The following is a 27955-nucleotide window of genomic DNA, read 5'->3' as shown; positions in this document are numbered from 1 at the left end:
AATCTATTCCAACATTTATCTACACCAGCTATATCCATCATCGTTCAATAATGTTAAAGCTACAAATCTGTAACTCAAATCATTATAAAATTACAATAAACAAATTCTGACTAAAAGTATTTGAATAAAGTTAACCACTGTAGCTTTAACATAATCAGGTTTTACATGTGATCAGTACAAAAACGTCGCACAAAAGACACAAGGTGGAGAGATCTTTTATTTTACATAAAAAAGGGTGCAAACTGGATTTTCCCTTTAGGTGTGGAGGGAATAAAAAGTGATTTTATAAGGTTCATGTGTGACACATTGTATTTTATGAGGCCAAAAAGGAGAAAAAAAACAAACAAACTGGCATTTCAGATAAAAAGGACCTTTACCTTTCTGCAAATTAAAAGCATGAAACCATAAAAAGAGGAAATGTGGGTCCTTCATTCTTGAAGCCCTTGACTAACTCATTCAAATACATTTTTGAAGTGACATTCATATTTCAACACAATAATATTTATTTACAGTTTTAAGATTTCACTTAATCATAGCTCTGAAAAAAATGCTGAGGGGAGGATAAACTCTTGGAGCTGTACAATTTGATTTTCCACAGTCTGAGAGAAAAAAAAAAAAAAAGAAGAAGAAGAAGAAGAAAAAAAAAAAGGGAGAATACATCTTTTATATGAATCCCAACAGAAAAAAAAAACAAGGACTACAATTGTGAACGCTGTACAATTTACAATTTTCAAATAATCACCACAATATTGCAGTAAATGTCACCCTAAACCCCTCTCCCTCGAAGAAAAATATACAGTAATCCAAGACAATTCTACAGTACAGCAACAAGGAAAAAGTGCCAGAGAACCCAAAAAGACCTAAGCCATTCATTCACACTTGAACTGTCCGTTCATCTGCACAACCTTGACACAGGAATGAATAACACACAACCTAAGCCATAAACAAGTCCAACTAAAGTAGTCTTAAAAAAAATTATAACGGGAACTGAAATGGAATGTGCTGTGAGAAGACATGAAACTTATTAATTCACATGAAGACTGGAAGCCGTAATGTCTCACTGACCCAATGGAACATGAGCCGTACAGGTGAGAAAATTCACTGGAGAGAGAGACCGCTTGCTGTCGTCTCCAGAATAAGCCATGCAGATACAAATCATACAGAGTGCTCCTACATGGCTCTGTACAAGGCCCAGAGAGTAAAAAGTAGGTACATCAGAATAATATATCTATATCTACCAATTCAGCTGCGAGCTAATGAGTGAGACGACCCAGTTTGAGGAACAAAGCAGATGATGCAAAGACGACCAGCCACAAATTCCAAGTAATAAATATTGTTGATGAAATGGCATCAGTTTCTTATGAGTTATAACCAAGAGAAACCATCAGAAATGACTAATAAAACACTTTTGCCAACACTTCCTGGTACTGGATTGAACCATTTTGCTGTGAGATTATGGACATGTTAAGTAAAGGTGGAATGCAGCGGTCAAAGAAAAAAAAACAAAACAAAACAAAATAAACAAAAAACATTCAACTATGTTTTCCTGGCACAGGTAAAAGGCATGGGCTAGCAGTAGTCTCAGAAATGGCACTCGGGGAATTGAAGAGGGAAACATTGAAGGCTGTTTAGTCCTGATATTCATCTCACTACACAGGAATACTTTTAACTTTTCTCAGTTGGCTGGAATGAAACAGTCCAGGTGCCGCTGATGCTTTATAGGGAGAATCCCAGGCAGCAGATGTCACAGGTCTGGTGTCAGAAACAACAAAAAAAAACACGCATTATAATGAATGTTTCACAGAGATTTCAACCTCCAAACCTACATCTAATTGTACCTCTCCTGGGTAAAGCCAATAACCCAAAATCTGTCGTTTCTACCAGCTGGCACAGGACTCAAGAGGTGAGCGAGACAAACCTCACCTGTCCAACATACTCACGAGGCACTAAGACATCTCAAAGAAACGGATACCAGTCATTCAAATAGCCATTCAAGAGGTTTCCCACCATTCCCCTTAAATCCTATGTGAGGAATTACCATGATAATGACCAAGAAGATAAAAAAAACAACAAAAAGAGTTAAACAAACAGACAAGGTCCCGTAGATTTTTATATTCAAGTACTTTCAATAACACAATAACTTAGACCCCGGAGCAAGTGACATGTCAAGGGAAAGAATAAACCAAAACCTATTCAGTGTAAATACACACAACAAGCAGGTTTACATACTGATTCATTGAGATAGTTTGCAACATCTACAACATTGTATTTCCAGAGATAATGGAGCAGGTCCCCAAAATGCAGAATCGACTGAGCATCGATTCATGTAGGACTTACTTGCGTGCGTGCGTGCGTGCGGGTGTGTGTGTGTGTGTGTGTGCGCGTGCAGACAGGGATTGGGAGGAGGGTGTCATGGCACAAAAAAAAAAAAAAAAAAAGCAGGTGGGGATAAAATCAATTTAAAGTATTCCCTGCACCCTATAGGGAAGGCCTAACACACGAGGCAGCTACACTTAAAGTAATAAGCACGTTTAAAGTACAGTATTAAGAAGGCAGGGTCTTGTCAGGGAAAGCCAGGGTCAACAAATGTAGTGCAGACATGGTTTTGAGCTTTTTTTTTTTTTGTTACCCTCTCTTTCCCCATAAAACCATGGCTATTTGGAATGGAGAAACAAAAATTGCATTCAAGAAATTCACATTAGCAAAATACAAAATAAAAAAATTAAAACACATGTACGGTGATTCACTCGCTGAGGATAGGCAAGCTGATGTATTGAGGATATTGTTTCAAGGCAGTCCTCCATGACACTAAATAATAAAAATGCTATGGACACGTTCACTTATCCGCCATCACTCACACTGACATTAGGTTTCCTCTCTCACCATCCAAGAGAGAGACCCAAACATCAAACATCGCTTTGTAGCACAGGGGGTCTTCAGACTGGACAGGCAGGGGCAGGGAAGTCTTAACACCGTTACAGATTATTATTACACCAAATTTTCCCATTTGGCATTGCTTTCATGTAAATACATCTTCAGAGTTACAAGGGAAGTCATTAACTGCTCTGAAGCTAGCTGGGAACAGTCCACAACCTTGGGCTTTCTGGATACCCTATAAATTGCGCTGTAAATGACCGATCATGCTACCAACTTTATCCAACTGGTCATGTGATGTGGTGGTCACCTGGTTGGGGTTAAGGCAGTGGACAGTAGCGTCAAGAAGCTGTGATTCAATCGCCAAAAGACTCTTCGCCAGTTTCTCTTGTCGCTCCAAAGCATCATCCCCCGATGTCTACTGGTGTAGAGGCATAGTTACCCATCACATTATTAAGATCAATGTCACAGAAGATCCACCCAACATACAATCCCCTTAGTTTTGGTCTTACTTGTTAACTTTCTTTAAACATTGGCCTTAAACTTCTTTACTGCAATCTCCTTCCCATGTGCACGAAGGTTTAAATGAATGCTCCAAAATCATCTACTTTTCTGTCCATACATTCAGTGTGTATGTTTTAGAATTAGTAAGAAAACTGGTGGCAACTAAGAGATAAATAGCATAAATAGTTTTTTTTTTTTTTTTCAGCCCCATCTACAAGTGTCAGGTCGCCGCTCATCATCACAAAGCCAACAGGAGCAAAACTGCATGAGAGACTGTAGTGTGTCTGGAGAGTGGTGTGGTTAAGGGGAGTGATTTAACCAAGCAGTATGAGCAGAAAACATCCTCAGAGAACACAGTGCAGGAGGCATCTCTGGTCTTCTGTTCTCTCAGGCATGGGTCCCAGTGCCATGGTTGACCTCTTTGGAGGAGGAAAAAAGGTGCACGAGCCAAATGGCAAACGGATGCTCTCTGCGCCTGTAAGTGAATATAGGCTTTTGCACTCTTGGCTCCTCGTGTGTTCAGGTTTACATTCAGTCCCATGTCAGGAATGACCAAAAAGAGCTTTGTGTCAAAATGAGTTTGCAGGCTAACAATGGGCAAACCACTTCAGACTGGGACTTGGAGGGGAAACGAAAACTATTTTGTGAGTCAAACTAAGGAAATCGTAGCACAGAACATGTTGAAGGTGGCAAGGTTCCACAGGAAGATCTGTCTCTTCCTTTGCAAAATGACAGAAGAAAAAGATGAGCAGAAGATCTGCCAAAAACGAAGAGAGAAAAATTACAAATGCTGGGTGTCTTCAGGATTATCCTCTGCAACAAAAACGTTCCCCGTTTGGCAGACTGGCCTGCAAAACATTCCCACACGTCTTGGAGAAGGGGTAAAAAAAAAAAAGAAAAAGAAAAATGACTCCCATCTAAAGACAAGTGTCTTGTACATCTCAACAACCCATTTTGAACTGGTCCCTCCAGAGGACAAGTCAATCAAGATCTTTCAGTTGTCTCCCTTTATAATTCTGAATGGGACCTTATTGATTTCTGAAATGACAATCAACTGAGCCGGTCACTTGGAACGTTCAGGCCAGTGGTGGACGATCATTTGTGCCTCTGCGTGTTCTTCTTCCGTTTTCGCTTGAAGAAACAGCAACACCTGCAGACAAGATACAGACATTAAATCGATATGTAGACGAGAGAAGCTTCAGATGAAGCAAAAGAAAGAACAAACACGAGCGGACTGCTTATGTTAAAAATCACAAGAGCTTAATTTGCGTCTTCCAAATATGGACAGATGCAGGTTTTGAACTGCAGCTGCCAAAACATATAAAAAAAAAAAAAAAAAAAAAAAAAAAACATCAGCAGTTTGTATGCCTTTTCCTCATACAGTAGTTTGTGATCAAGTCCTCTGACATTTTTCTGTACTTAAATACAAACTACTGTGGTAGTAGACTGAAGAATTTGACCTATGCAAACAAATTAAGCAGTGCAAACAAAGAGCACAAGACATAGTGAGCCTCAGTGATTAATAAAACATACATAGACAAGAAAAAAAAAAAAGCTGTGGATGAAGACATAGGACAGTGACTGGATACTCTTCGATTTACTCATCAGTGATAAATAACAGTTTACCATGCAACAAGAGTGTAAAAACCTTGAATCTGAGGCCAATGTGCTGTTGAAATGGGGCAGTATCTCACTGCTCTCAAATACTACAGGGGTCACATTAAAGACGGTTCGCTGCTCACATTGCAGTACGGTTTACAATATTCTTTACTCATCTGTTACTTAATATTGAGCGATAGTAGGAAAATAGGGCAGAGACTTGATAGTAAACATAGTACACAGTGTTCTCTGGGGTATATGGCACTATTGTACCAGTGAGAGTCAGTTAAATTTTGTAAGTAACTCCACTGGGCCAAGCCTAGGCTGGTCCACTCCCTGTCCCATGAGTCTGATGTGGACTAGCAGAGAGGGACTCACCACAGGTTGAGCATTTTCACGCAGCTACAGAAGAAGAGAGAGGAAAGAGTGTAAAGAGAAAAGAAAGATAGATTAATACAGCAAGACCAAGATGATGGGACCGGGCACATGCCACACGAACGTGCATACAAACACACCAACAGGAAACGGGTGGACACAGGAAGGAACAAATCGGAGAGGTTAAAAAGAGAAAGGATTATAGTTATATCATCTACTCTGCAGCTTATTGTGTCTCCAGAAATACATGGGTATGAAGGAGTTACACTGTTTTGGAACGGCTGATACAGCTGCAAGGTATTTTATACTTTTACAATTGAAATAAAAAAAAAAAACAAACAAACAACAAAAACAAGAACAACAATCAAAATATTAAGGATCAGTGTGACCAAGATATGTGTAAATCCATTTGGGTATTTGTGTGTGAAGTCACTATTAAGCTCTTAGCATCTAATTTAAAACAAGCTACAGTTATTGAATCTGGTAGGAGCACGAAAACTTAAGTCTTAGCTGATAAAACTTTTAGCAATATGATTCAAATTTACCTGTGAAGTCATGACGCTTCAAGTGAGAAAAAAAAAAAAAAACAACTACCTGAAGAAATAAGAATTCAAAAGTGTTTTTTCAGTGACTGAGCAGACAGTGTGAAGGACACTGCATGATGTCTATAGACGGTGTTCATAAAGAAACTATTGCTCACAAGAGAAATCAAAACCATACACTCTACAGTGCTTCCCAAAGAATTCGATTTTACTGGTGGTGACGACGGTAGGGCACTGCTCTGGGGTAGGAGGAGTGACAGGGTGACAAGCACACTACAGAGTCTTTGCTTACTTGATCAGCATCAATATTAAGTAAAATAGTAGAAATAAATAATGTAAATGATTTTTTTATTTATATTATTATATATTGTAATATATTTTATGTAAATAATGAGAAACATAGAAGTTATTACAATACTACATATGAAATCGAACCTTAGTAAATAGTAAAACTGAGTTCATTTTCCTTCACTTGTTTTAAATTAATTTTCCCTCATTTCAAGATCACCAGGTGCAGCGATGACAGATCTGCCATCATTTGCTGAAAAGACCACTTATTTAATTTCTATTTTTTATTTATTCCATGTAAATTCAGCTTACAATTGCTATAGATAAACAAATTGTCCAGTATTTTATTTCTTTATAACTTGCAGGTTCACAATAACTGGGTTGATCTATACTTTTATGGTCTTGCTTGGTAACAAAGTTGATGGAGCCAAATCAGGACAGTCCTCTCCCTCAATCGAGGTCTACTCTTGGAATAACAAGAGGAGTTTAGACAAAGTGTTGTTTTAAATTCAAATAAACTATCTGCTTATTGTAATTTTCAACAGTTTTAAATTGTAACTGCAAAGTATTCTACTAATATATTTTGTCGCAGAGCTCCACTCTCTCTGCTGACCGACAAGACATTCAGCCAGCAGCGCAGAGGGCAGCCAGCCATGCAGCATGGCATCACTCCAGCGACTGGTGCTGAAGACTGGAAACAACAGTTAAGATAAGCTAAAGCTGAGTTAATGAAAGCAGTGCTATAGGAAGTGCTTCTGGCCCTGTCCTTATGCGTCATTTATTTGTTTTTCTAGTTTTGTTTGGTGTGCCTCCGTTTGGGTGTGCAAGTGAGAGACTGTTTTATATGTTTTGCTTTGTGTGGCAATCTACAGCTGCTTTCAGACTTGCACTGGAACCCTGAATATAGATCCAGGGTGAGCTACATGTCAGAATGCAAGTGTCCCAGGCAGAGATCGCCCAAAGATTACTGTGACTTTATCCTATGAGATCTCTAGTATAGTACAAAGTCCACATAATGTCAGATTATAATCCCCACTGTGTGACACTATGCGTTGTGCACACTAAGAAGGATTTCTGCCCATGTGAGAACACATCTGACTCAGACAATCTTGTGTGTGTGAAGCACAGCTCCACACAATGCCCGGACCCGATTCTCCAGAGTTTGTATGTGAAAACAGTTTAGGTCATCCTGCCCGATTAGAGGCCTAAGGAGAAGCCCACCAGCCACTACTTGAACTGCTAAATCTGGTATTTAGGGTTTAATTTGGAGACCCTTTTTTCTATCTCATGTGGTACACTCCTTGTCCCTGGACAGTGGCATAACAGCCCTCACTATGTTTACTTCTTGTGGGGGAGAGGAGCATAAGTTTTATATAGGAGTCTAGAATATGCACCATTACAGTTGAATAAACTGGCGTCATGCTAATGAACAGCGTTGTGGTGTTTTTCTTTAAGATGACAAAGGACATCCTCAGCTGCTGCGAGGGTTTCCTAAGTGCTCAAACTACAGAAGCTGAATTTAATCTATATTGGCTTTCTTTCTATAAAAAAAATAAAAAATAAAAAAAAAATCAAATTGTGAGAACAGCATAGACACAAGCAGCAGTCAAGATCAAAAACCCACACAGTCAGAAGATAATAGAGGCAGGAGCAGGATGACAGCTGGGGGTGGGGGCTGTCACAAATCCACAGCATAGCAAAAGGTGGTGAGAGAGAAAGAGCAGTAGAGAGGACGGGCGAGAAAAGAGAGGAAGCGACAGATGGACACAGAGGAGAGGTGTGGCGAGTGTATGACACGTACTTGGCCTCGTCGACCACCTCCACCTCTGCCTGAGCTGTAATCGGAGCGTTGGAATGAGCTGCCAAGGGATCGTCTGCATTGAGCTCCCCGTTGGTTGAACTGACCACCTGCGGCACAGACAGGTGTTAGCTCAAATCAATCCACAAATTCTAGTATCAATCCACACATCAGATGCATGTGAGTCTGTTGGCCAGAAAAACAAGTACTGCTGAGATAAGAAAGCACGTCTGGGTTAAATCAAATGTTAGGTTATCACATTATTTCTCACAGTAACAAAGAACATGTAAACAACAGAAATGGAAATGTTAGTGGTTTGTGTTTGCATAAAATGTTAAAAAAAAAAACACTGCTGATGCATATTCTTGTCAGTACTTTTTATCCGTTACTAATGAGCCAGTCTGTCATGATTTGCTGGATGTCACAAATGCTCAAATACTCCACACTGGGGTTTTACAGCAAATGTGTGAAAAGGTTCATTTGAAATAACAAGAGGTAGAGGGAGTTTGAGAAGTCTAGAAAAATGCATTAGAATATCAGTAAATATATCAACTTCTCTCAGCAAAAACATTTTCAGGGTTATCCTCAGGTTCAGGTCATATGTTGTGGATTGTTGGGTTTTCGATATAATTCTGTATTCAGTTAAATAATTTAAGGTCCTAAACACTGTAAGTGCCATGAGATGACTTCTGTTGGGACCTGGTGCTATACAAATAAAATTGAATTAAATATGTAAGATTTTGGTTTTGGACGTTAATAAATTAGCACATTTATGGGTTGTCTGGTGTAGACTGAAAAACCTAAACATTTTATATGCAATGCAATGAGTTGTAAGATGTTTAAAGGGTCATGGTAGATTTTGGAAAGACTACTTACATAAATACTTTGCATCTTTATTTTATTTAAGTTCAGGATTTAAGGTGGAAATTATTTATAATTCAGCCCAAGTCACAAGTCTAATTTTTCAGTCTAAAATATATTGATATTCAAGCTGTTATAAGTGAAGTTACTTATCTATTACCATTTGCTCTTTTTATGAATAAAATTTCGATTTGAAGCAAACTTAACACTTAACATAAAAAAACAACTGTAAAACAATAGGCCTTTTACACATTTGAATAACACCATCAACACCACCTCTACAGCGTAAGACAAAAACAAGTATCAACAATCTGTAACAATCACAATATGTAAAAAAATTACTAATGAAGGATGGACATGGAGGAATTCACCTGTAGAAGAAATGTCACTGTAATTACTCTACAATGCATGTTGTGCTGTGTGCATAGGTGTATACACTGTACAACTTTACAATAAACCACTGTACTAATGCCACTATCTGATACAACTGAAACTGTTAAAATGGCCATAGCATGCCCAATTTAGGGTTCATATTCTATTGCAAGGCACCACTGATTCAAGATATTATTGCTACAATCTTTGTAACAAGTTGAGGTGAAGTCTTTTTGGGCCACGACCTATAAAGTACTGATCCTGCAGTCAAAGTATAATCAAACCTGGAGAGTGGATTTGCTGTCATTAACATCCAGGAATCATGGCCTGGTATATGGAAATACTTACCTATGTTGGGCAACTTTTAAATCTCCACCACACAAATGGGATTTAGTAGAATGAATAGGGATCTACTAAAGCATACAGTGTACACACCTGTGCAAACAAATTTTGTTGAAGACAGAGACAATCTCACAAAATTACACTAGAAAGTTCCTTTAATGACCCTTTAAAATATCAGAGCATGCACTAAGCTGGCTTTGCCATTTTATCCTGCCATGCAAAAGGCTTCTTGATCTTGCAAGGAATTTCCAAGCGCCATGAAACCTTGAGGAACCTAAGTTCAAAATGCCACAACTAGGCGTAAAGCTAAAAATCAAATTTTCACCATCTGAAGTGGGTGGCACCAGATGACATGCATATGGTGGTGCAGAAAAAATAACATTTCCCAGCCAGGGTTAAAGGGGTGAAGGAAGGTATATGGTTGCAGATCTGTCTCACCCACAAAGCTAAAATACAAAACAAGTGTTATGCTCTTGTAAAATGCCTACGTGCGTACAGAAACCTAACCTAAGTAAAAGTTATTTCAGAAATATCATTTTTTTATGTCACTTTTCCAGTAAAGACTTAATTCATTAGAGATCATGATAAGTCTGTATTGTTATTGTTCAGTTTTGAATACAAATGATAGGTAACTATACTAAAATTCATACAACACAAAAAGCCTTTGTGCTCTTGGCCTGTAATAAGACCACATGTGCAAATGTATTGATTGAGCGATTGACTAGATCCATGAGACAGATCTGACTCCATAGAGACTGGGAGGGGGCTGCTGATTGATCAGGTGAGGGATGTATACCTGTACTGAGCCCCCGTGCCTGTCCGCTGCTAGGTGGGAGGTCAGATAGGAGGAGTTTGCTTGGCGTGTGGGCTGCACCTCCCATGCTCCTCGACGATCTGAGACCGCTGTCTGCTTAGGAGTCGCGGGGGGCGGGGCAGTGATGAGAGGAGAAGTTGGATTGAAGGTGCAATGGAACAGGGAAGGGGTGTGTGTGATGAAATAATTGTGTAAGGAAAGATGGGTATTTGGGGGTGTGTGGCCAGGTACCATGCAAAGCAGCATGAGAAATGAAGAAGAAAAATAAAACGTAACAAAACAAAAGACTGAATCAAAATCAAAGCAAGGCTTCAGCCAAAGAACTGGAACTGAAACTTATGTGCCTGAAGCTACATGGAAGTACACTTCAACTAAATCTGAGGTAATCTCAATAACATTTAAATGACACAATGAATTAACCTAAATTACAGAGCAGAATTGTTAACCTTTACAAGTTTAAAGTGTTTAAAGTGTTTGTGGAGCAACCAACATTGACAGTTCACAGAAAAAGTTACAAAAGTCCTTCATTGGCAGAAATGTTCAAATGTTATTGTTTTAACTTAAATTTACATGTTATTTAACTTAAGTGGGGCAAAAATTTAAAGCAGAATGTGACAAACTTTGCCTTTAGGGCAACTGCACAAAAAGATATGCAAGGATTGACTGGACCATTGATATACCACAAAGCACATAGACTAACAGCTTCGCCCGTTTCAGTCTAAATGTGATCAAATCATTTCACTGGTATGATGAGTATGGCAGTGATTATAAAGAAATATCTCAGCCTATCAGTTAGAGATGCACCGAAATTTCTTGGCCGTTTTTTCATTTAATCTCTGACCTGCCAATTCTAAATTGAGCCAATTCAGATTTCCTGTCTTTTGAAGAACTATAATTAACAGTATACACAAATATTCTTATTCTACTTTTACATCACTTTTTTTAACAGAGCATGCGAGCAAAGCTGACTTTGGATATTGCTAAACCCAATCCAGAATGATAGCTTTGCCAGCTTCACTCCCCTATTCAAACGGCTCCATCAGCGAGAAGAGGAAATTCTCACCACTCTACTGTACTCTTGGGCGCAATTTGAAGCATTATATGCTTGTAAATGTGATCAGCCAGTCACATAGCCCAACAAGATTAAAACCAGACAAGTCTGACCTCCAGCCACTCGATCGGTGCATCACTAATATAAATGCATGTATGCTTTTGTCAGTCAGCAGAAAACTGATCTGAAATCACAATAATATAACTATAACACACAAATAATTAAAATTAATGGGGTCAGGGCCTATTAGGGGTGGACGAAGCGGCCAAAAAAGATCAATCATGACCTAAAATTGTCCAATTACCCACCGCTATGTTGACACAGACACTTGCCTCTTAATATAAAAAAATAAAAAATAAATACAAAATGGCCCTACCTGATTTCTGATTGGTGGGTGCTGTGAGGGCCTATCTCTATGAGGATGGCTTTCTCTTGTGACAGCAGATGCTCCAGAGTCTATGTGGACAGATCCTACTGGTGTAGGCTGAGGGGAACAAATGAAGCAGTCAAGCAGCTTGCTCAAAGATTTCAACCTAAAAATGTAGATGTTAACTTTCTGTACTTACTATCTGTCTGCCAACCCAGTCGTAAGTGTAGTCAAAGGTGTATCCTTTTCTCTCAAACAGTTCAGTGAACAGAGTCCTCAGATATTCATAGTCAGGCTTTTCAAAAAAGTCCAATCGTCTCACATATCGCAGGTAGGTCGCCATCTCCTCTGAACAGAACAAACAAAACACAATGCAAATGGTTTAATTTGGATGTGGATAACATTTTTATATTATTATCATTATCATACATTATTATTTTATTAAGCAACTCACTAGTAAAATAAATTAGACAGAGAGAGAGAGTAAGAGACAGAGACAGAGATCACAGCCAGCATCCAGATGTACAGTCTAATCAGTATACCTGGGAAGTTCTCACAGAGGACCTCAATGGGAGTATTTCGTTTTGTATCGCCAATTTTCTGGTATCGTTCTTTCAATGTGTCAGCCTGTAGGTGATTCAAAACAGAGAAACTTATGAAACAATTCCATTGTTATATTTTGCCTTTATTGGACAGGTCCCTGTGCAGTCCCCTGTGGATAGCACTCGTGGCATGCGGAGTAATCATTTAGCTACCAAGGTGCTCCTTAGGTGTTGTTCGAATCAATGAAGAGATTCCAAAAAGGATAAAAGTGATTCTCAACAAAGGTTTGAGCATGTAAACGCACCTTTAATCCTTGCCAAGGTAGACTCCCACGAAGGAAATACATGAACATGTGGCCTAAGGCCTCCAGGTCATCTCGCCGGCTTTGCTCTATATTAATAGATTTGATAACATTGTAATGAGAAACTTCAAGAGCTAAGAGCCAAGCGACCTTACATAATAAATATTTCATAACAATATATAACCAAAACCCAAGACAAAGCTATGAAATACTGAAATACCTTTGCCTAAATGTGTGTTGATGGACATATATCTGGCGGTGCCAGTCAAGCTCTTGTGCTCCCGATATGGAATGTGTTTTTTGGTCTCTGGGTCGATGTACTCTTTAGCCAGGCCAAAGTCAATGATGTGGATAATGTGCTCCTTTTTATTCCCTTGCCGTCCAATGAGAAAGTTTTCAGGTTTTACATCTCTATAGATTAGGTTTTTAGAGTGCACATACTCCATTCGAGAAATCTGGTGAAAAGAAAACGATAATGTCAGCAGTCGAGATAAAAAACAAACCATAAACAAAAACAAAAACAAACTCAGTACTGGTATTTTGGCTGCACAAATTATTGACAGTGTTGTAAGCTGCAAATTTAAATAGGCATTCCACCCATTTTACACATGAAGATCAGTTCGCTGGTCACAATAAGTACTAGGCAGCCATTTCAACCTTTATAAAAAGTCTTCTGCAGCCCAAAAGCTGGAAAAGTTGACAAACTAGTCTACATATTTATGTTGCCCATACAAATTTTAAACACTAACAATTTAGAAAAAAAAAAAAACAATCATAAAATCTCAGTAGAAACCATTTGTAATGTATCATATAATGCTCTACGCTCACCAGTTGAATTGCTATCATTAAGACAGTCTTGAGTGAAAAGGTTCTGTCACAAAGGTCAAAGAGGTCCTCTAGACTTGGGCCAAGCAGCTCGAGAACCATGGCGTTGTATTTGCCACAGGGCCCAAAGTAAAACACCTGGGGCACACCCTCTGCTGAAAAAGAAGAAATAAAAACACGTATAACACATATGTTAAATATACTATACCTGCCAAACTATAACTACTATCACAGCAGATACTTATTACTTATACTGTATTTGCTGAAATAACCCCATGTTATCTGTTTAACTACTGTATACATCTGCAAGTATCTGCAAAAGATATGCAAGATCACATTTAATAGCTTAGATAACCGCATAATGTCAGCAGGAGGAAGGGATATACTTAGGAATCAAATTCGACAAATAGGAGGCGGCGCACCAAAAGGTTACTGAAGACTAAGAGCAGAGAAAGCTGCTGGGTAAATATTAACTCTCAACTAAAATGCAACACTGTCTGCAACTGCATGACAGTCACAACATTTTTGGTGCCTCATACCACAACCGCCCAACTGAATAGTCTCCTTGCTGCTCTCTTAAAGTGATCACAAGGTTGGTGCTCTGATCTTTGCAGAGCTGTTCGTAGCACTGTTAAACGTCTAGAAAATTGTGTGAACTCGATGTGTAAAATTTGTAACGTAAGGAGACAGGCAGGCAGGATACAAACTATTTTAACTTTGTGCAAATTCTCATTTTCTCTTTTACTTTGCACAAGTAAACAATCCCTTTTAATTTATAATTTAATATATAAATAATTTTATACTGTATATTATTATTGGTTTGTTGTGTTCCTGACCACATGATTTCAAAGAACAGAAAATCAGGTCAGACAGGTAATTGCACGATTCAAAGTTTTCCTCTGCTTACTACAAGCCACAGTCCTATTTGAAAGAAAAAAAAGGTCCTCTTAGGAAACTTCAAAGAAATGCTGGTGCTTCACATCATACAGGCCTTGCTTTATCAGACTGTACTCAGTCTTCAGAAATATTTAATGGCATATAAGTTACAAAAAGAAAGAATGTAATAACTGCGTTTCATGGTCCTAGCCAGCCCTTTCACGTCTGCTGATTCCAACATTTAAAATATCTTTGGAAGAAAGTACTACTGTATATAGAGCAGCTTTGTTTGTCCTGCGTGTATACTTGGAGACATGCCTCTGTGCCACTGTATACATTTATGTACACGTGTCGAGTTTACTTTTATTAACTAAATACACCATATCCTCTTCCCCTCTGGAAAGATGATTACATGGTAAAATCTATTAAATGTACGCTCATTTTAACTTATCAGAGAATACTAATCCTAATACAATGTATTAACATATTTATATTGAATATGCTGCTGAAGACATTTGCCTTGACAGCTGGGTAATGGGAAATACACTGCAGCACGAAAGGTGGCATAAATGCTGTCAGCTAGCATATGGGCTCGTAGGAGTCATGCTGTGCTCCATCCTGTGTTTCTGGACACCATTATGCAGTTCTGTGGGTTGCTAATTGTACCATAGGAATGAGTGCTTTGAAACCCAGAGTGCCAGTGGGAGGCCTAAAAATGTGTCAGATTGGAGAGATGCTGTAAATAAGTGGATAAACGGTTGTTCAATTGAAAATAAGGTTGGTCACGCTTTTTACTTGCAAAAGGAAAACCAAGGGCGGCAGAACCATAATTTTCTACAGCAAAACAGTTCTTGTAAGAGATTCAATCTGTGTGTCCTGTACTGCACAGTATACCCTAATTGTAAAGCAAGACTCAAACTTTGATGGAAGCTACCAATTTTGACTTCTCTCATTCAATTTTCACAAAAAATAATGACAGCACTGCCTTGGTGTAGTACTGACTTTGACTACAGTGTTGTAAGCAAGTGACCAGCATGTGGCAAAGACAAACAAAGACAGGAGTTCCAACAGTATATCTTCATTGACATTCCACCGAGTGAACGAGCTGAAATGCAGAGTTAAATGAAGTGAAGACCGATTTACCTTTGCAGTTACAAAGAATGCTAGTATTTAGTTCATGGTGACTAAAGTTAGGCAATATAGACTTAAAACTGTATCATGATATTTTCTAGTATTTTTGCAATAATGACAATGAATGACAATTCAACAATATGTTTTGGGCCACAAGTTACATCAGCATACAGTCTCGGAGACTGGGGAAACAATTAGCAATCAAGTTTTAAATGCATGAAAATGCAGATGTTCCACATAGTAAAATTTGAATATTTGCTGCAATACATCACATATTTATCACAGCAGAACTGTGGTGAGAAAACAATAAAATATAAATAACTCATAACTCCAGATCTATAAACGTATGTTCTTTCAGCGACTGAATAAATGGATAAAAGAATGCGTAGTCTTACACAGCTGTAATCTAATAAAGTGCTGGCTCTGGACCTTCGCAACAAAAGGAGAACAAAATGAGTGTGATGAATGAATATGAGTGGTTTAAAAACAATCGTCCAAATCTCACTGTACAATACTATGTTTGGGTGCAATTTCTCAATCAGCTGAAAAAGGATCAGATCTTATAATAAGACCAGTCTTAAGCATAGATGTATGATTTTGACCATCTGCTAGAAGCCGTGCTGTTATTAATAATTAATGCACCACTGTGACAAAGAAGAGGGTTGCAGAAATGTACTACACTACAAAGTTTATTTTTACTCAAAACCATACTTGATTTCTTTTGTACCAAATATCTTGTGCCTAACACAAAAACAAACAAACCAAAAACAAAACATGATCGATCACAGAAATTAGACTGGGATTTGTGTGCGGCGTCTCTGTGTGTCTGCATGTTCTGCTCATGCCTGTGTGGGTTTCCTCCCACAGTGCAAAGAAATGGTTAGGTGAATTCGTGACTGTAGGTGTGCGTTCGAATACTAGTTTTGTTTTCTTTTTACTGTCTATGTGTATGTAAGCCCTATGATAGACTGGTCACTTATCCAAGGTTCACAGCAGCCCATTATTCACAGTATGCTGGAGCAGACAAACATAAATCATTTAGAGATTGGTAGATGAATTTTCGCATAGTAAAGCCATCGCTGCACCTTTTTAAATTTAAAACTGAAGGATGGAATCAGAGATGTGGAATAAAGACAGACACGGGTAGTGCCTATTAAGGAACAACAGCCAGCTCTTCTTACCTCACATGAAGTTTAGTGTACTGTCCTTATCGTTCCAGCCTGATTGGTTGCTCAGTTCTACACTCAAGTAAACATCCAGCTGACCGCTTTAAATATCCAACAGACATATTTGCCGGCTTACTTCAGTTCACCAGCTGCTCTCCCTAAACCTGCATTGTTAATTATCAATCTGCTTGTTTGTTAGGTCGTGTCTTGTGATTACTGTGCCATTTTGTTCGATTTATTTACATTCTATGCATCACATGTTTTTAGTTTTACTAATTTCATTTGGAACTATTAATTATTTTAAAAGTAGCTCTATTCAGTTGTGTTACTTGTGAACAGTTTTTGGGACTAAAATGTTTAAAGAGCTCGTTTAGTGTTTCATAATGAGGAATGTACCTTTAACAGTCTCCACCAAGCTTTGAACAAACCCTCTTCTGCAAAACTTTTTGTCTGTGCAACAGTATCTCATTGTCTGCCGTCTTGCAAAACCAAAGCAGCAATGGAACACTTACTGCACTGACAACAACTGTCACATTATAATAACAAAGAGATACTTGATTCCTTATTGAATCATCCTCATTAATATCCAGTGATGGTTGGTTATGCATCAGATAACAACACCTGATTAAGCAGCTGAGTCAACCACATTAATTCATAAAGACCTCTCAAATAGACACTGTGACGACCACATTGGCTGAGAGGAATGTGGCACAGCACACAGCCAAGAAGAAATGAGGTCACGTTATCCCATCTGGAGGAGAGGACAGAGGCAGGTTAGTGCTAAGAGAGGCAGACCCACTCTCTAAATATTTAATGAGTTTCCGTTGGCCTTTTCCCAGTCCTTGCCTTTGCAAAACAATATAACATTATACTCCCAGTCTGGTTTTCATATATGCAGGTAACTCCAAAAAGCACATAAAGGACCATAAATCCCAACAAACGTGAGTTTTTATTTTCCACGCGACCTGTAAGTAGCTCTAAACTGCAACATCACTGTTGGTAAAGAAAATATCTGTTAATAAGTTCAGCATGTTAAAACTCTGATCTCAGTTCCAGCTTAGGCGTATTTAAGTGACTACCACCACTATAAATATATACACACACATTATACTTTTACCAGAAAAGCAATGAACAACTATTAGAGAAGATTTTTCTATTGTCTCTGGACTTCCCACCCATTTCCTCTTGAACCGAGTCTAAAAAAGTCTGCCTTTAATTTAATTCTCTGTTGCAGTCATTTAACCTCACAGGATTCTTGTCAGTGGCTGTTGTCACAGGGATGTGTCACCATACCCTGACTAATCTTTTATGATGAGAACATTCTCAGGGGAGCAGAGTTAAGGGAGAGCAGCCCGAAAAGCAACTATTCTTGCATTGTCTTTCACTCTGAAGACTGAAAAATAAAGTGTAAAGGCAAAGACATATAAGAGGTTTGTGGAAAAGGCAAAAATGGTTATGTCAGTGTTTGTACTATTAGTGTTGACATAAGTAATTAATACCATGAACCAGACAATATAAGGTAGAAACTGCTGCCACAAGCCACCATGTGTGATCAGACATAAAATAAAAATTCAAACAATAAAACAATCCTTTATATTCTGTCACAGGTCTGGCAACTAGGAAGAACAAACTGTTTAACACCTTGGTGAAACCTGACCATCAGAAGCAATAAATGATTACTAGATGGGTAGTAAAATGACTAGCTTCAAAATTGTATGGTGTGCATGTTGGAACGAGATCCCCACTATACCATGTTGTCCCTACCACATGCTATACACAAGTGCCCCGGCCCCTTGCTGAAATCCAGTAGAGTTTCTCCCCAGGTGACAACTTGTCTGACAATCTCCTGCTGTGTGCTACACGTGTAAAGTCAAACTCAGTACAACGTCCAGGCCTGATTCTCCCGACAGTGGCTAGAGTTTATACATGAAAACAGCTATATGGTGTCAAGCTTACAATCCGCAGAACACTCTGCAGATCACATCAGACCTTATGCACACTGTAGAAGCAAACAATAAGGTACAAAAGGGACTAGCTCCTAGTTTGGTTTGCCAACATGTCCATGCAGCAACAGCTAGTTTTCATCACATGACCAAAAAAAAAAAAAAAAACCAATAAATGTTTTAAGAACAATTGAAATGCAATTAAATGCTTACATTTGGAAAGTCATTTAGTTTTTCACTGTGCACCTACACACTTTCCAGAAACCTTAAAAACCATACAGATCAACACTGAATCAGTAACACATAAAATACATCATATTTAATATAAGCTCAATCAGACCTTGGCATTGAACACTGTATGCAGAACCTAGTGCACACAGGCCACTACTTACATAAGAAAACAACAGAATACAGCAGTGAAAGGAACATCCTCAAATATAGCCTGCAACGCCTCCTGCATATTCTGCCTAGATAATGACAAGGAAGTCTTCCAGTGGATCATAAAAAAGAGCTTTATGTCAACTCCTTTTGTCTCCTCTGCACTACTGGTAAGTCTATTTTCAAGCAAGGTCACTGTTCAACACACTCCATGCATGTAAGCCTCCACACAGTCGTGTACACAAAGTTCTGCAGATTAAAGTTGCTGGCCTATCTTAACATCAATATGCAACCTGAAAAGATTAGTCACCTGTTGCAATAATGAAGCAATCTTCTGATCTGATCCTCCAAAACAGTCAAATTATTGTCACACTCACAAAGACACCACGAGGAATGGCAACCAATTCTATGAACTTACCTGTAGTTCCCAGTGTTTTGTAGAACCGATACTCTAAATGCAACTGTGGTGCCCTTGACTTCACTGGTTCCTGCACAGGGGACACAACCAAACCAGTTAATGACAATAATCCCACAAACAGGAAAAATACAGAAAAGACAGAAAAACCTGTGAAGGGTCAAAAATTGTATGGATGTTTCACCTCGCACCTAAGGACATATACAAACATGCCAGCCAATAAGATGTGATTACAGAAATTTGGACAAAACCAGGGAAACCCTATAATGTGCAACAGTAGTTTCTCTGCAAAACTAGCAGGCATTAGAAGAGCAAACACCGTCTTAGGTACGCATCTCTTGTAGCTCTGTAAAAAAATATGTTGTGTCACCTGGAATTAAAAAAACAAACTGTAGACGGTGAACTCCTACAGTACATTAAATGAGTCATCTTCAAATACTACATTCAGTCTCCATTTCTCCAATTTCTGTCTCACCTACTTCTGTATTCTCTGAAAACTAAATGTACAATCTGTCCAAGCATCTCGTTAAGTGAATAAAAATGTCAAACCTCATAAATGTTATTAACTAATAACATACTCCCTGATTTTGATAGTGCCCAAAAACATGTATCCCATATTTCAAACTCAATACACATGTGAAACAGTTCTTGGTTCTACAAAAACACCACAGTGTCAGCACACTATATGGTCGAATGAGCAGCTGAAACAGTTTGCCTTGGTGAGCTTAATACTTTGATACTGAAATTACAACTCTCTAGTGAGAAATAAGAGGCATGAGTCAGGAGGCATGATTTCCAGTCTAGCAGCCACTGGAAAGACACACCTAGTCAAGCATCTACACTTCATACACAGTATTCTCTCTAAGACCAGAACAGCTCAGTATGACACAAGCTTACTGTACTGGCCGGAGGCATGCGATGAGTATTCATTTGTAACACTACAAAATCAAAGGCAAATAACCTCGTAAAACATGCAACTGTTCTAACAGAAGCTGTAACAAAAATGTGTCTAAATCATTTGGTAATTGCCAGACAAATAACACAGCAGTGCATTATAGCTTATTTTAGGCATTTCTCTAAAATCAAGTACACCACGTTTACTCATGATTTTAAATGACTGTACCACTTGCACTGAACCAACTTCCACTGTCAGTTTACAAAAGAGTCTTTAATTCGCACAGGTGAAAAATGAAGCAGGGAACGAAGGTGGGCACTTACCAGTTTAATAGCTACATACTCGTTGGTGTAAAGATTTTTACCTGAAATAAGACAAGAAAATGAAGTATATCACTTAAGGTTTTACAAGAGATAGACTATGCTCAAATATACACTAAGCAACCAGTTTATTTGTCACAGCTGACCAAAGAGAAATGATCCCAAAACTCAACCCTGAATCAGTTAATGGTATAGTTACATTAATTTAAATACATATAGTACATATGCAATATGTACTATAGTAAACACTACAAATTACAGCCCTAAAGAGAACAATAACACTGAATATTATAATTTCCATGAATACAATTTATTGCAGAATTCACAGTATTCAGTAAACTACTGCTTTAGCTTTGATAAGGTGTGCCTAATAAACTGGCCATTGTGGATAGTTACACACAGAACAACAGGTAAATATTCAAAACTCACTTTGTGTTGAACCATTTCACACAGGATTTACACTTAACTTACCAAGCTTCAATTCACCAAAGTTTCCACAGCCAATTTTCTTGCCCACACGGAAATTTGGCCCCACCATGAGGACTCCAGAGGAGCTGGAGGAGCCAGATGGTCGGGACGAGTGTCCACGGCTTCCCTGGGAAATCTTGGTGCTCCTGGCAGGCCGATCACCATATTTATCTCTTTGTGGATCCATGGTGTGAGCAGCACAGGACAGTGGGAGCCGCCGGGAGTGATGTACAAAAAGGCCTCCTGGGCCAGGCCCACCACAGCCCTGGTCACTGGCAGTGCCTGGATGGCACAGTCACTCTCATGAGACAAAACCTGGCACAGCTGACCAACAGGCCTCGCCGTCCTCACTCTGCCACTGTTAACAGCTGTTGTACAGGCTGACCTCTGACCTCAACATTTGTTAAGGAAGGAGAAAGAGGAAGACCTGCAACAGAGGGAACATAAAAAAAGTTAAGACATTAACTTTCAACAGAGTAATAAATAAAACATGGCACAGTTCTAAGGAGTTGTCCTGTATTGAACTAATAAATTTTGCCGCTCCAAATATTATAGATATAGAGCAACTACAACACATAGGCTGATCTTGTTCAGTGAGTCCATTCTTTAATAAATAGGTTAAAACTGTACAAATATCTTACAGAATAATAAGATTAAAAAATACACAACACTTGATATTGAAATTACAATTCCACTTGACAGAATTCAATATCACAGTTAAACTAATAAGTGTAACTAGTGCCTCATGAAAACATCAGCTCTGCAAATATTGCAAATGTCAATTTAAAGTGGTTCTACATAGACATATAGGACATTTCATTTAAACAATGTTTCTGTGCGTCAAGAACAAATATATGCAAGACAATAAGGTAAAACAAAGCAGAGACTGTCACTGAAATGGCATTAGAATATCAGGGATATTGCAGATATTTTGTCATTTATATTTTATTGTGGATAATATGTAAGAAAAAAATGTAGTAAAATCTGAGAACAAAAGAGCTGCATGTTGCATGTGTGCACTGTTAAATTAACTTCATTCACTTTTGAAGGTTGGGAGTCAAATATACACACTGACAAGTAGACACAATCTCACTGCGGCTATAGAGATAGTCATCAAGTCACAGTGGTCACAGAAAACACAGCAACCAGCCTGAGCATCAACACAAACCTTAGGTCACAGTCTGTGCTCATGATGGCATCTCTCCACCACCCACAGCTACAGCGTGGCGGACAGTGTCAGCGGGGAATATTATGTAAACAATTATATAAAGCTACGTCTGCTCACAAGGGCGCCAGAGCTTAACTTGATGGACACCGATAGGATTTTGTCATGGGCTCAGTAAAATAATTGTTTTGTTTAACCTGCACCCTTTCTACTTTTGGCAAGAATGACTTAAACTATAAATGATGAAAAGATGCTTGTAAACTGCCTCTTTGGGGATTTCCTATTCTGTTGATCATCTTCAGCAAGTTAGTGACAAGATGCAGACCAAGTGTTGACTGTTAATTAAGCAGATCATCGTTACTATTAATTCATACCAATTCATCCTAGAGAGAAATGTATTTTTTAAAATCATGGTTTGTTTTCTAATAACAAAAACATATATATTGCACTTTCAATAAAATGTTCCTAATGTTTTCATGACAATGCCGTTATTCCTGAGCATGGAAAGGCTGCTGCTGTAAGTGTGTGTGTGTGTGTGTGTGTGTGTGTGTGTGTGTGTGTGTGTGTGTGTGTGTGGGCTTCCGGATGACTCATGCTCAGTATTGCCTGCACAGATCTCAGCATCAAAGACATCTAGTTTGCTCTCAAGGGCAATAGTGCACTGTTGCTATTACATAAAACCAGGAACAGAACAACATGCCTATAAAACAGGTTTGCAGCAAAGACCATTGGTGAGTTGTAACAGTTTCCATTGTGCAAATAATCAGTTGTAGGCCTCTTTAATCCAGTGTGCGCCAGTGTCGAGATTAGCTCAGCTAGGTGTTTTTCCTGACTGAAGGAAAGCTTACCATCTTTGCACACAGACTGTGTGGTGGATGCAGCATAATAAAACACTTTGTGTTCATTCACACCACATCATTCTTACTGATTATTTACTAGTTGCTGCCATAAAGTCTGGTCTAGACCAGACTCTAGACTGATCAGACTGGATTTAAATTCACAATACTGCTAAAGTACAGACTTTTACAGAACCCTACAATACTGCTAAACAGAGCTCTAAGTGCAATATTAATGTTACACAGATAATTTGATAATATTGTTTTAACTATATTTGAGTATAGGCACTAGTTCAAAGAAGAAGGGCATGACTGAATCAGACGCTGTTTCCGCTTGTTTTTCCTCTGGAAAGGTTTCAGCACATATGTAGAAAACTTTTACTTTAAGGTATTATGATGGCAAAATCTGCTATATTAAAAGCCTCCCTTATTTTGAGTACACACTTGCGTGTGTATATTGTTTAAAATGATAATGCAACACACAAGGTTTAAGTTGACTAAAGTTCTTTCAGTTTCAGTGTAGTTTTTTGCAGATCACAAACTAGTTTCACTTTAGAAAGGTGTTTGCACATTAAAGTCAGGGAGCTGTTTACTAATGTTGAAATTCACAACACTTCTGTTACAGGTGCAGCATTGTCTGAGAGAGAATGACCCATTTTGTACCGAGTGTAAAGTGAATAAGGCCAACATGTTTTTCCTCTTTTGGATATAAAACTGAACGTACAGTTTCTTGGCCTCCTTAATGCATTTGTTATGTTTTATGCACAAGATTACATCACCACAGCCACAAGGAAACTTAAAGACAGACATGCCTAACCCAAGGATTAGGGAAGAAAATAAAACATTAAAGTTGGATAAAAACTTAATTCATACTATAAAAGGCATCCAAACTACACTTTATGAAGAGCTGCAAAACATCTAAAAAAGGTGCATCACACTATGTACTTTCATGATGGCTCTACTTTATCTAGTTGTGCATCATTTCCTCCATCTGACTCGATGTGTGGATATATTATCACACATATATATTTTTTTTTGGAAAAGTAGTTAATCTTATATTTTAGAATAAGAGTCATAATTAAATGTTTTATTTAGCCGATATGGGTGAGCAGAGTAAAATCTATAGCTGCAAAATAATAATACATTAGTAATAGTAATACAGTCTAAACTAACGTAATCCCACAATGAATACCATCTTTGTAAATGTTTTCACCTGAAAAGTGTGTAGTTAACTCTTTAGAACACATTTTTGGGGGGGATTTACTAAGTGGCAGTATTGTTTACAAAATAAAAGACTATGGCATAAACCAAAAAACATCTATGCATTATATTTTACATGTTGATGCATGCTGTCCATGTAAATTCATCTTAGTTCACCACCTAATTAATAAAGTAAAGAACTATCTACAGGATTGTTCCTGGGGAACAGAAAACTGTGGGCTGCTTCAGTTTTGTAACATTGGGAATCCCCAGACTTGTTGTCACGTCTTCTAAAAAAAATTGTGCATACACACCTTTTGGCATCCTATAAAAGGTTTCTCAGAAGTATGCATGAAATAGTTCAAAAATGTTTTTGACAGCAATAAAAAAAGATTGTTTAAGATTGCTTAAAATTAGCTTTGCATTTACAACATTCTGTACCTGTCTAGTTTTGTGAAAATATTTTCTGCATATCCTCACATTACAATCCTGTGAAGTAGGACATGGCTAAGAATTAATAAAAGGACCAATTTTGTCAGAGCAGCACGGTTTTGTGCAGGAATAAATAAGTGGTAAATGTGACTGAGGACAGCATAGACTTATGGTAGCGCTGCTAACTCATATAACGCTTAGTTTGACTCTGATTTGACCTGCATGAGTGCTCCAGAAAAAGCATCATCATCATCATCACATGCATAAATGAATGCACATACGTAACATGTTTAAAATGTTTTGCATTCTTATCATTTATACATTAGATTTTCACTCATTTGGCTGCCTAGAAAACTGCAGTAATAACTAGCAAATTAACCTCACACATGCGCACAAGAAGGTGTAAACAAAAAATTCCATCCAATAATACCACTGCGAATTTTCTACAATCCCAAACATCTTTCTGTTTAATTATATCTGCCTCTCCCTAAAGTGAGACTATCCCACTGCTTTACACTGCTAAATGAAACTTATTCTTCATGAACAGATGTGCCTGTGTCAATCACCAATTACTTTAGCTGAAGCATCGCACTTTAATTTTATGGGAGTAAAGTCAATTTTAATATTTATGTTCCATTTGATAGCAATAATCAGGGGTATTTTCACAGTGCCCTTATAACGTTATAATCAAATGTGGAGAATGTAACAAAATGTAAAAATAAACAACTATTAATTACGCACAAAACCACAACACATAAACATCTCAAGAGCAAGTTAATGTACCTGTTAATAGATTTTGAAATCCAGCACTATTTGCTGTTATACTTCTTTCATTAAAACACTAAGGTTGCTGTGAAAACGTGTTAAAGAACCCAAATACCACCATTACGGTCCATAAACTGAGATACTTTTAGCTGATTAGCATCTATTTAAAATTACTAATTTGTTGACATATTTTCATTTTACAGAAACATAAAGGTTCTGAGGAGATGATTAACCTTCAGTGAAAAGATCAGCCTGAGAGGGGGGCCTGCCAACAGTGCAGACTCCTACTGTGGCAGTGCCAGCCAACAGCTGCCGCTTACCTCAAAGCCAGTTCTTATGACATGTAACTGTTGGGAATTTTGACTCCTCAGTTTTCCTTTTGCGTCAATTCATAGAAAACAGCATGCATGTATCTTGTTTGTATCTTTTAGGAATACACACCCATGACACTGATCCCAATTTTCCACCTAATGGTCTGATATGTTTGTTAGACAAGTTATAGCTTACTTGAACTTGACTTAGTCTAAATTGTGGAGTTATTAAGTGCAATTGGTGAAGAAGAAGTCTGTCTGTAAATAATGACTAATAATAAATATTATATTTATGAATAAAATGCAATTGCTTTACACAGCTAATACAATTCCAAGCTAATGCATGTAAACAGTAACATTGTTGAGGACTACATTTAATAAAATGTTAGCAGCCAGATATACTTTGTATCAGCCTATTCTATCATTTAGGACTTAAAGGATGACAGTAGTTAGTTCACTGTGGATGCACTTTAACCTATTTTAGGAAAAGGACCAACTCATGACATTTAGTGCAACAGTGCAATCTCCACTTCATAATTGCGATGAGCCGTTCTCGTCACAGCAGACATACTCTATTGATTCAGCTATCACGGAAAGCATTGAGGCAAACCTTATCTTTTCATATTTGACCACAAGCATGGAGAATGTTTACTGTACATAGACTAGTACTTTGACTTGGTATTACTCCCAACACCCGCACCTTTCAAAATCAATCTTGAACCAATTAGATAAATGCTTTATTAAAACTGTTCCACGGTGACCAGGCTGAAGAAGGCCTAGGTTAAATTAGCTAATTTTATAATCTGTCCCATCCTGTCTTTGCATCACTAACATTGCACAGGCACTTCTAACACCGTGTTGAGGTGAGGAAGTGTTGGGCAGAGGCAGAGGAGGCTAATATAAAGATAATCGATCATCTTTATGCAGGCCCTCGGAACGATCAAAACAAGGAGGCGAGTTGGCATAAATGTTTCACGGACAAAGCCAGCACTAGCAGCCCAACATTGCTGATGGTCACATCGATTAGTGAGCGAACTGCACCGTTAGCCACGTTAGCTTGCCAGCTTGCCAACCTACAACACAGAGCCATGAACGCTAACGCTAGCCAAACATCACTTAGCCACAGTGACTGCTCCGGCTAACGTTAAACACATTTTGTGCGAAAAACGCGCGACGCGGACATTTTCTTGCTAATTATAATATATGAAGAGTAAGCGGCAGCAAATTAAGTTAAACGGCTCATTGCTTGTTGTTACCGCCTTAGCTAACACATACAAATCGGTCAGCTAGGTGACAGTTGCTCCGAGCGCAACAAGGAAATTAGCTCCGTTAGCAACAAAAATATTAGCTACTAAATACAAGCCTACTATCAAATGTAGCTAGCTCATCCCAGGGAAACACACCAGGCTCACCTTCGATGTGCTAAATCCTGATGCTCCGGACACAGCGTATGAATTTGCCACGCCAACTGCACAAATCTCCGGAGCCTGGTGTAAGGTTTTCGGTGTTACTTGTTGTCACTGATGTTTCACGCTAACAGCGGAACATCGTTAGCAGCTCTCTCCATTCTTCGCTGCACGTCTGCCTTCGCTATCCGTTAAAGGTTCGAACACCCCGGATGTAGAACGACGGCACCGCCCGCTTCACCGCGGTCACTTCCAGGTCAGAGCGGGGCCGCTAGTTAACCATGAACCTGTGCCAAAACACATCACACACACAAACAAAAATAAAAAACAGTAGTGTAAAGTCATAAAATATAGTCCACTCCAACACCTACACTTATTTAAATATGATATAGTTTTGAAGTACATGTATTTAGTTAGTATTGAGCTAAATTTTACTTTTTTGTATTTCTAATTCTGTACTTTTACTCTGTTGTGCTTATAATAGCTTCGTTTCCTTTCAGATTAGGAATTTAAATAAAGAAATAAGTTTAAAAAATGCCACAACACTGACAAAAATTCCCCACACAGCAAGAAAACAAGACAATCTAACCTAAATCATATTACATGAACCTCAGATTTCTCTTTTTCGAGGTCCAACCTTTAGCGTTCATTTATTTATTTGTTATTATTAAATTAAATTCCTAAATAGATCTTTTTATTACTTGTATTTGGCCAGAACTCAAGGAGGTGCAGAGGATTTTAGTTTGTGGTGCAAGTGTTTGAAGGTTTTTGTATAACGTGGATCTTCTGGAA

The 27955-nt window shown here is 38.3% G+C and overlaps 1 protein-coding gene across 4 annotated transcripts; it reads right to left on the bottom strand.

Moving 5' to 3' along the window:
* Nucleotides 1–199: 199 nt before the first annotated feature.
* On the bottom strand, nt 200–27359 carry csnk1g1 (casein kinase 1, gamma 1). 4 transcript variants are annotated; one of them, XM_026378302.1, is made up of 13 exons: nt 27170–27359; nt 21052–21475; nt 20584–20624; nt 19369–19438; nt 13460–13611; nt 12852–13086; nt 12635–12720; nt 12330–12414; nt 11987–12135; nt 11797–11904; nt 10352–10462; nt 7984–8090; nt 200–4528 (listed from the first exon to the last, which is right to left on the bottom strand). In XM_026378302.1, the coding sequence occupies exons 2-13, from the start codon at nt 21233–21235 to the stop codon at nt 4474–4476; spliced, it is 1383 nt and encodes a 460-aa protein (XP_026234087.1). In that variant the 5' UTR covers nt 21236–21475; nt 27170–27359; the 3' UTR covers nt 200–4473. The 4 variants fall into 4 exon arrangements, with proteins under 4 accessions (XP_026234087.1, XP_026234088.1, XP_026234090.1 ...); XM_026378303.1 differs by having other exon boundaries at nt 13460–13608; XM_026378305.1 differs by lacking the exon at nt 10352–10462.
* Nucleotides 27360–27955: the final 596 nt, after the last annotated feature.

The sequence above is a fragment of the Anabas testudineus genome, chromosome 3 (genome assembly GCF_900324465.2).
Source record: "Anabas testudineus chromosome 3, fAnaTes1.2, whole genome shotgun sequence".
Classification (NCBI taxonomy): Eukaryota; Metazoa; Chordata; class Actinopteri; order Anabantiformes; family Anabantidae; genus Anabas; species Anabas testudineus.
This window is presented reverse-complemented; position numbering and strand designations above follow the sequence as displayed.

Excerpts from the sequence above, each read along its gene's own strand:
- csnk1g1 (XM_026378302.1), bottom strand. The coding sequence starts at position 21,235 with ATGGATCCACAAAGAGATAAATATGGTGATCGGCCTGCCAGGAGCACC. Across the intron at positions 19,439-20,583 it reads AGTATGTAGCTATTAAACTG|GAACCAGTGAAGTCAAGGGC; the intron begins GTAAGTGCCCAC and ends TCCCCTGTGCAG. Across the intron at positions 12,136-12,329 it reads CCTCTGTGAGAACTTCCCAG|AGGAGATGGCGACCTACCTG; the intron begins GTATACTGATTA and ends TGTTCTGTTCAG.